At 56.7% G+C, this 10,323-nt stretch overlaps 1 protein-coding gene across 1 annotated transcript; it reads left to right on the forward strand.

Moving 5' to 3' along the window:
• Positions 1 to 1,458: 1,458 nt before the first annotated feature.
• On the forward strand, positions 1,459 to 3,489 carry PV07_09038 (uncharacterized protein; the record flags this gene model as incomplete). Its single annotated transcript, XM_016396262.1, has 1 exon — positions 1,459 to 3,489. The coding sequence occupies one exon, from the start codon at positions 1,459 to 1,461 to the stop codon at positions 3,487 to 3,489; it is 2,031 nt and encodes a 676-aa protein (XP_016246118.1).
• Positions 3,490 to 10,323: the final 6,834 nt, after the last annotated feature.

Raw genomic sequence — 10,323 nt, forward strand, 5'->3', positions numbered from 1 at the left:
TAGCGCCTGACAGTGCATCGTACACTATACGGAATAGAATCAAGTGCCTAATTATCTTGAGAGGTACACGCGTCTTGGCTCTCAAGGCGCGCCGGAGGTCCAACGCCACTGAAGTCTAAACTTCTTGACGACTCTTCAGATCCCAAGCTGTAGTAGCAATCTCACCTCTCGCTCTTCGCAGCGAAGATTCCCGGCGTTAATGGAATTTATAGGGAAGGCATGGCCGCGTTTGGCAAGCAGATATCCTGATGAGGAAATTTTTTCAAAGCGATCAAACTTCCTTTTATGGCAGGGTCCTACTCATGATACAGCATTGCTGCCTGCTCAGGCGTCTCGACAGAACAGTCCTACAATTATTCAGCATCTTCATCGCGAACACCCTGCGATGCCGAGGAAGTCATTGTTCTAACAAAGTCAGCCGCGGCGAGACCAACAACGACAAAGACCAAACAACTTGGACGCTGAAGAAGGCCAGATCGACTCGTGCTGGAGTTGTGGCTGCGGAGGACTCAGTCTTCACCATCGATGCCTCTGCTGGGACATGGACGAGCTACTTCTCGTCCCTGGCAGATCTCCTGCATCGGTTTGAGCAAGTGCGACACAGATGCCCGCTACAGAGCCGCAACTATCGTACTCATCCCAACGAACTTGCTGTGTTCGTGCTCATACTTTCTCATATGAGGCTCTGAACACCGTCGCCATAATTAAGTGAACGAGTTCAGCATCCTGGTCATTGACAGTGACGATATGAGTCGTGGTCTTCTTCCAGGTTAGCTGCAAGAGTCGGAAGATTTCGCAGAGAACGCGTCTCGGGGAATGTTTCCATGCTTCCACTCTGATACTTTCATGGGAATTCACTTGCGAAAGCCATTGTACCCGTGATTGAGTAAAAACGTGGCTGGGAAAGCGGGTTGGTGTTTCGTATATCGAAGCACACGGCCACAATTTCTTTGACCCTGAGGAGACCCTAGCCCATCACTTATTGCAAGAGAGGACGGTGTCACGACTGTGCCATTGGTGTGGTGTTTACGACCCGTCCCTCTTCAAAAATATGGGTCCCTGTCGAAATGAGTAGAGTATGCCGCCTCCCAGTTCTCCACGTGGGGATGCCGATTACCCGGCCCTATCTATCTGATCCCAGAGCTTGATAACAATATCAGACAGGAGTATCATCGGACCACCACCTTCGGTTGACGTTTCAGACATTCGTCTGAACAATGATTGTTTCTGTATGAACCAAACCAGGTCTGCCATATAATCCGACAAGGAGAAGGAAGATGCCTGCATGCGATACTTGCTACCGTCGTAAGGTTGTTGAGAATACAACTGCCGTCGAAGCGACCGGCTAACCAATCCGAACAGGTGCGATGTAAGGCCGAACACGGGCTCCCATGCTTGGGTTGCGTCCGCAACGGAGTTGAATGCACGTGAGAGGACCTTCCCAGCACGGCCTGACCGATGGCGGTTTCACTGATTGACTTCAATCCTAGGTTTGTTCTTGCGGAGCAGCACAAGATCAAGAGGAGGACAAGGCGGCGGCGTTCTGCACAGAGTGGCGCCAGTGTTTCCAGTCATCAACCTGACCTGCAATCAATTCAGACGACAACAGAAGCTTCGAGTCCTCCAGACGATCCCATATCCATCCCCATATCGGGCGAATCCATCAGTCAGCACCGGCCACAGCCTCTCATCCCCACCGAGGCAGACATAGTCGACGAGTCTCTGGCAAAGACCGCGTTGACTCGATTCTACCAGCAGAGCATCAACACTTCCACCTGGACGGTCTTTGACGAGACTTCGAATGTTCGCCTAGCGTACATTGGCACCCCGGTCTCCAATCTAGCCAGCCTCGTGGATGAGGAAGCGCATTTTAGCGGTTCTCAGTCAGGTTCTCTTCATCTCCCGTTTCCTTCGATAAGGCCGGTCAAGCCGTGGAAGCCGGCAAAGAGCTTGCCCCTGGTGAAATGGTACTCTTCATCGTTCGTCGACGACATTTCGGCCTTGCCGGTCAAAGACGTCCGGGATAATCTCGTGGATTCTTTCTTTTCACACATCCACCCGGGCTTCCCCATCGTGGATGAAGGCCTGTTTAGAAGCCAATATGATGACCCGAACAATCCACCGCCGCTTCTACTCCTCCAAGCAATCCTTCTTGTCGGTGCTCAAATCTCTGATCATCCGAAGGTCGCTAAGTCCCGATCACTGGTGAAAATGGCGCTCTTCCGACGGGCTAAGGCGCTATTCGACTTGCACTACGAGAACGATCGGATGAATCTCGTACAGGCTGCCTTGTTGTTCACCTGGCATTTTGAAGGCGCCGACGACGTGAGCTCGAATGTCTATTACTGGGGGGGAATCGCTTGTCGGATCGCCTATGGTCTCGGGATGCATCGCGATCTGTCCCATACGGCGGTGAACAGGATGCCTGCTTGTGACCGACGTCTCTACCGAAGGATATTTTGGACGCTGTTCCAGGTCGAGACCTTGGCCAGCCTGCACCATGGACGGCCCATGAGTATTGACCCAGATGAAACGGATCAACCACCCCTAGCCGCCGACGATTTCATCGAAGGCAATCAAGAACTCAACAAGAATGTAAAGATCGACTACTGCATCCAAAATATGGCCCTGTGCCGGATCCTGCAGGCCATCATCAAGTTTTCCTCTCCTGGTTCTCTCCGCCGGCATGCTGCGGATCCAGGCTCTTTCGAACTCACCCGGGCCTCCCTCGACTCGAGGCTTGCTGGCTGGTATCTCCGTCTCCCAGCATCGGTGGCCAACTTTTCCAAGCCTGGCGCCGACTTCTGGTCCCTCCAGCTCCAGCTGCATTACAACTTGGCATTGCTACATCTGCACCGCATGCCCGACCTAACATATCCATCATTCAAAGTGGACCCAAGCCACACATCCAGCAAGACCTGTCATACCGCGGCCCTTTCGATCGCCAGACTGTTCGACGACATCTCGGCCCGGAATGGAGTCAGGCAGTGCTGGTTCACCGCCTTGACGATCCTCCTCGCTGCCGCCATCCAGATCAGCCACGAAGCCCGCCTCGCGGCCAAGGCGAACATGACTGTGCTCGCGCTGCAGGCGCAAAGTCAGCTGGAAAGCCTGTTACCCGTCATCAAGTCCGTCTCCGAGTATTGGTCCGGCGCCGAAGCCATCCTACACCTCTACACCGACCTGTTGAAGCAGCTGAAACGGCAGACGCAGTCATCGTTCGCCACCCAGACAGACGTGAAGGCGCACTCTAATGTGTCCTATGAGCTTCCGTCCCCGACGAACGTGAACAGATACGCAAGTGATGCGGAAATGTCTCCCGAGCAGGGAAATAACCACCCACTGGGCAGCGTGGGATACTTGGGGGACGACTGGCAGGCCTTGTTTGGAGCCGGGGATGGACAACCTGGGGATTTCCCCGACATGGATCTGGGCATTGCGGGAGTGGACGATTGGCTGACGCTGCCTCGCCTGATCAATCAAACCTGAACGGCGCACATTAATGAAGAGCCCAGAGTGTGGAGGGTCTTTGCATGCGGAGCTATATGCCCTGATACTGCGAGGATGGTTGGAAGCGACCTGTATAGCGCGTCGCCAGTATCATCCCCCTCCTTAAACGGAGATCAAGGAGCGCAAAGCAAGCAGGTATTGGCCCTTTCTACGGCAATCTCACTCTCAGACTTATTCCGGGCCGGTCCAGAACTCTCCCGGCACCTCATCGTACTCCAGCACCTCATCCAAGGCCTCCTTGATTATCTCAAGGGCCCTCGTCATCTCCTCGTCCGAGATGGTAAGGGGCGGGCTCATGCGGATGCGATTCCTCGGCGAAACCACCACCAGAAGCCCCTTCTGCACGCACAGCGCGCCGATCTTGCGGCCCGTCACCGGGTACGCCGGGTTCTCCTCATCGACGTAGAGGCACATGTCGGCCCCGCAAGCGACGGCCCCGGTGAGGAACTCGAATTCGGCCACCCACCGGTCGGCCGTGTCCTGGAACCATTTGCCCAGCCGGGGCCCGCGCTCCATGTAGCCCGGCTCGTCGATGAGGTCGAGGGTCGCGTTCGTGGCGGCGATGCCGAGGGGCGTGTTGCCGTACGTCGAGGCCATCTCCGCCGTGCCCACGAGCGACATGACCTCCTCGGTGCCCACGACGTAGGAGCACGGGTAGAACCCGCCCTACAACAGTTCATTCAGCACCAGGCCTCCTGTTGGTTTGTTGGGTCGGGAATCGTTCATTACGTACCGACATGGACTTGCCCATGGCCACCATATCCGGCTTGACATCCGCGCCCAGATGCTCATAGCAGAAAAACTTGCCCGTTTTGCCGGCGCCCTGGCGGACTTCGTCGGCGATGAACAGGACGTTGTATTTCTTGCAGAGGTCATATACGGCTATGCCAGGGTCAACAATAGATGCCTTTTCTCAGTGGTTTGAGGAGAATGGGTCTTACCGCGCGAGTAACGTATCTCGTTCTCGGTCCTGTCAAGTCGTGTCGGTTAATGTCGCTATTAGCTGGACCAGCCAACTTACCTGTGAGTACCGTGCAGACATTCGATAATAACGGCGGCCACGCGCTGGTGGTGCTCGTCGAGACACGCCGTGACGTCCTCGACGTTGCACCACCTCATTGTCTGGCCCGTGCTGGGATTCACATTCGTTTGCAATTTGCTGTCAAGCCCATACCCTAACGGAGCAAGATCAGTCCCCCCTTTACGTTCGTCTCGAACCTAGGGCACCGACTCACCGGCTCGCTTGGCCGTCGGGTTCTGCAAATTCCACACGCCCGAGGTCAGGCCGTGGAAGCTTTCGCCGACCCCCAAAACGAGGGTGGCGTCCGCGGGGATGCCTTTCCTCTGGATGCCCCATTTGCGCCCGAGCTTGACGGCTGTGTCGGTGGCCTCGGAGCCGGACACGGCGGCGATGACCTTGTCGTAGCCGAAGCGGTGGCAGAGCCGCGCTGCCAGGGGTCCCCAGCCGGCGGTGTGGGTTGCGAGGTTGATGAGCGTAACTGGAACAATGTCATCAATACGAAGGAGGGAGGGTGTCTTTTGGATACAAACCCAGAGAAGTTACATTTACATACCTTTCTGCATCTGCTCCATCACCGCCGCCATGATCTTCGGATTGCAGTGGCCCGTGTTCACGGCGCTGAACATCGCGATAAAGTCAATGTACTCTTTGCCGTCGACATCCTGTCATTACGCCACGAACCGTCAGGATCCTCCACAGCGTGACCGCGAGAGTGGCAATGGGAAAGGCCACAGGGTCGTCCTACCCATAGTTTTGCGCCCTTCGCCTCGACGAAGAAGGCCGGCAACGGCTGGAACCCCCCGGCGCAGTACTTATGCTCGAGCCGGAGCAGCTCCTCCGTCTTCTTGGACAGGACGAGCTTCTCGAGCTGTTTCTGCGCGTGTGGCATTTTGGGAACTGAGCTGTTGTTGTTATTGTTGGCTTGGAATTTGTACCTAGGACGGGGTCGGTAAGGACAGAGAGGATAGTAATCTTTAGATTTCATTCCACCGGTGGGTAGGCATTTTGACACTACCTAGGATCACCGCTTCGGAGCGGTGCAGCTCGTGTGGTGCCCACAATACCGAGATGGAAACCCTTTCTTACCTGTCCTTACCCCTGCTCCACCAACTTGGGCTCTATCTTGTGGTAGACAGCCCATGTCTAGCTACTGTTCGGCGCCGAATCGCTTCAGATAAGAGAATAGACGCGGCTTCGCATTTGGCAGCCAGCAGCCCCAAATATCCAGGGTAGGCATGTGGGTCGTTGGGTGGGATGGGCTCGCTGGTTTTCTGGAGAACTGTGCCATCTGGATCGTTCGGGGCATGGTGCGATGGACATGAGCGCTTGGAGGGGCGGGACCACCTGCTGATATCGCTAAGTTGATGGCCAGAGAAACGCGGCCTTGTTGGGTTCGTTCACGCTTGGGAGAGCTATTGAGCGATACACCTATGTGAGTAGATGAGAAGACAGGGACAATCTCAGTGAAGAGCGAAGTCGCTCATGTGGGTCTCTCTCAAAGCACACTACACATCTCCCTCCCGTTACAGTATCTAAACCAACTATTGGCGTTGTCGAATCAATCACAACCCCAATGGCGCGAGCAAGACGACGCCCTTGCACTGCGTCGGTCTCCCGACTCTCACCCTCGCGGTCTTCGTGTTCAGCTCCATGACCACCCCGAAGAGAGTTGCATTCGCACTCGTGGCCGAAGTCGCGCGGTTGATGGCACCAGGATACCCCTTCTCGTCCTCGAGGAACGTCTCCATCGTCTGCACGGTCGGGCCCTTTTCGCTCTCGGCCGCCGCGCCGTCCATGAGCTCCGTCGCCCGGGCCATTCTCTCCAGCGTGTCTGGGCCGAAACGCCTGTCCTTGACGCCCTCGGTGTGTTCAACCAGGAAGTGGTTCGAATGGCAGATTCGGCCGCGCTGCATCTCCAGCTTGACCAGATCCTTGTGGCTGAATTCGATCGAGGTCGCGCCCGTGCCGTCGGCAATGAGGAAGTGCACGGCCGCCGCGACACCCGCCCGCTCGAGTTTCGCAATTGCCTCGACGCGCGAGGTCGAGTCGAGTGTGGCTCTCAGAGCGAGATGGACGGGGAGCCGGTCGTAGTCGACGCCGCGGGCGAGGATGGCGTTCAGACAGACACCGACCCCAGCGCTGTTCAGACCGACTTTGCCGATAATGCCGGCCTCGGTGATCATACTGATCGACGGCTTCGGGGCGCCTTGCTTGATATTGAGGTGGATCAGGTTCTTTTGCTGGGCCTCTTCCCACTGTGTGCCTCAAAGCGGTGGTCAGTTCACACGGATAGTGGGATCCAAGGTCGACTTACGTCCCAGTTCTGGGCCAGAAGCGAGACCATATCCGTCTTCCATGCAAACGACGTACATCCGTCCGCGAGCATGCCCATTGAGATCTCCGTCCGGATGTTCATGGCCAGGATTGTGTTGAACGGGAGATCCGAGCCCGCCGCAACGCCTTGACCGTGTCAGTACTCGCGCGAGAAATGTGCTGGTTTCTGTTCGGGGCTCACCTTTCATTTCCTCCACGTACTCGGGCCAATCCCTCTCCAACATCGGCACGAATTCGGCCGCGCGCTGACTCGCGGTTGCCCAGTCCATGGCGGACTTCCTCTGGTAGAAATCGGTGTAGAAGGCGAGGCTGCCGTGGATCTCGGCTTTGGCTTGGGTGCCATGTTGCCTGCCGATCTGATAATCGTCTGTTAGTCCAGGGACATGGAGAAGAATAGAAAGACCGTGTAGCGACCTCAAACGGCGACCCGGAGCATATAACCTCGCGCATCTTGATGTCGGCTGGACTATTATGTAGGTATCAAGGGATCAACCCAAGGTTACGCGTACAGCTAGGTGCTCATTCGACTTTGGATCTTCTGCCTCAGTCTCTCGACAGGAAATAGACCATGGAAAAGAGCGTGACAAGGACTTACTTTCCCTCTCACCTGTTTCTGAATCAGAAGCTGCGTATCAGCTAGAGCATCCTCTCTCCCTCGATCGATAGCTGGTCGTCGGTTGCAGTGGGAGTCGTATCTTTACCTCGGCGCCGAACTTGTCCAATCATAAAAACTACCAACTACTGGCGCGCCCTTGAACAATCGACGCTTGCTCGGGCAGACACCGGATTGCCGTTGAGATGAGGGGCTACAATATCTCGGGTGTTGTATTGAGTATATTTGAAGGCTATCAAATTGGCATGCATCTGATGCACTGCTTCAGATCCCAGTTCACCGGATAGAAATCTCTCGCCATGATTAACAAACCGTACCTGGAAGTCGCCGCCAAAGCCCAGGCCGAAGTCCTCGACGCCATTCCTGCGAAATGGAAGCTGTCTCCCGCCCAGCTAGATCTCGCCCCTAACGCCAATGTAACTGACATCCCCCGGACCTGCGGCCTCCTCACGCCGGCCCAGATCGCAATCACCGAGCAGACGGCGACGGAGTTGTTGGCCAAGATGGCGACGGGTGAGCTGACGAGCGTCGCCGTGACCGAAGCCTTTTGCGCGCGCGCCGCCATTGCTCAGCAGTTGGTAAAGGCCCTCCTGATCGTTTCCATTTCCAGTCCCCGTTCCTCTGGCTGACCGGTTCAGACGAACTGCTTGATCGCCTTCTTTCCCGACGAGGCTTTGAGCACGGCTGCCGCACTGGACGAGCATCTGGCCAAGACGGGCAAGCCGGTCGGCCCCCTGCATGGCCTGCCGGTCTGCATCAAGGACATGTACGACGTGAAAGGCCACCGGACCACGATGGGCTTCATCTCGTGGTTCGACGTGGTCGCAGAGAAGGACGCCGTCCTGGTGCGCATGCTTCGCGAGGCCGGGGCCGTCTTCCACGCAAAGACGACCATGCCGCAGACGGGTATGATGCTGGAGACCAAGAGCCATCTCTGGGGCATCACGCGCAACCCCTACAACCGGAGTCTCGGGGCCGGGGGCTCCTCTGGCGGCGACGGCGCCCTGATCGCCATGCGAGGCAGCCCCATCGCGCCCAGCTCAGACATCGGGGGCTCTATCCGCGTGCCCGCGGCGTACAACGGCCTGTACTCGTTGAAACCGTCCGCAGACCGGATTCCCCGGGGCGGCCTGAGGAGTCCCGCGCCAGGGAACATCTCCATCAAGGTCTCGTGTGGGCCGCAGTGCCACAGCGTCGCGGACATGAAGATGTTCGCAAAGGTCATCAACGCGTACCCGACGGCGCAGTTCGAGCCCAACGTGGTTCCGCTGCCCTGGAGAGACGTGCAGGCTCCGAAGGGTAAGCTCAGCGTCGGACTGTGGGAGTTCGACGGCGTGGTCACGCCCCATCCTCCGATCCAGCGAGCTCTCCGGGAAACGGCGCAGAAATTGATCAGCGCCGGCCATGAAGGTAGATACAGCCCACCTCACCCGCTCCTTAACTCTGCTTCACTCCTGACATTTTGCATTCGAAGCACTAACCGTGGCGCAGTGATCCCTGTGACCCTGCCCTTCGACTGCTGGGAGGTCCTGGTCACCACGCGCAAACTGTTCTTCCAGACGGGTTTCCAGGAAGGCAAGGCGGTCCTCGCCGCCGGGGGAGAGGACATGATGCCCGGCGTCAACTTCGCGCTCACAACCTTCAACACCAAGCCCCTGGCCATCACGGAACTGTTCGCCTGCAACACGCAGATGTCCATGTGGAAGGGCCAGATGTCCGCGTGGTGGAGCGCGACAGCCGCGAAGACGTCCACGGGGAGACCCATCGACGCTCTCATCGGGCCCGTGAACCCATCGGCCAGCGCGCCACACGACATGCCAGGCTACTGCGGGTACACGTCGGTGTTCAACATCCTCGACTACCCGGCCACGACGCTGCCGCTGAAGAGTTTCCGGATCTCGGCGGAGAAGGACCCCAAGGACCCGGACTACCAGCCCGTGCAGGGCAATCCGTACGACAAGATGATTTACGACATGTGTAAGTGGCCCTGCTACAGTCGAGAATATCCTCTCTGCCGTGGCCCTTTAGCTGACTTTTCACCCCGTTGTAGACGACCCCGAGCTTTTCGCCGCTCAGCCGGTCTGCTTGCAGGTGGCGGGACGGCCGTTCCAAGACGAAGAGGTCGTGGCGGTGACCGAGGCGCTCGACCTCGTGCTCAACTCTTAGAGTATAGCGGTCTGTGTCAGATACGTACCGTTCTTGGTAGCGGATCCTACATAGGCCCCTTAATTGATTTCGATAAGAAATCCATTTCAATTTCCACCAAGGCGCATCAAACCATGGTAAGGATGTGTGTAGATGTCAGTATGACCACACCATGGCCGCTCAGCGACATTGTTTGCACTGGCTATGGCATGAACATGGGCCCGAGTGACGTTAGGAGAGGCGAAGTAACCAACGTCCACAAATGCTAACGACAATGTTAAGATTAACTAGCGACTAAATATCTATCATAGGCACGGGGGTTGCTTTGATTTGGTAGGAAAAGGAATTATGATGATCAGCCTATCATGGATGAGAATCACGCAGCCAGCCTGACCTTTTGTCTACTTCGGTGCCATAGCAATGATTCAAACGCTACTCCTTCGTCATAGTAAAGACCAAAAGCCACAACAGATCAAATCAGCAACATCCATTCACAGCTTACTCGCACTCCTCGTCCTCCGGAGAGAATTGTCCATCGCGCGCATACGGTGTACCTCCTCTTCCAACTTCGCGTTCATAACGCCCTGTGGTCTGCTCAGACCTGGCTCAGTACACGTACACGAAGAGCGGGTTCTCCTTGTCCGTCAGATCCTCGAAGCCCGTCTCGAGCCTCCCTTCGAGCACGGCCTCTGCCGCCTTG

This window comes from Cladophialophora immunda, assembly GCF_000835495.1.
Source record: "Cladophialophora immunda strain CBS 83496 unplaced genomic scaffold supercont1.5, whole genome shotgun sequence".
Lineage (NCBI taxonomy): Eukaryota > Fungi > Ascomycota > Eurotiomycetes > Chaetothyriales > Herpotrichiellaceae > Cladophialophora > Cladophialophora immunda.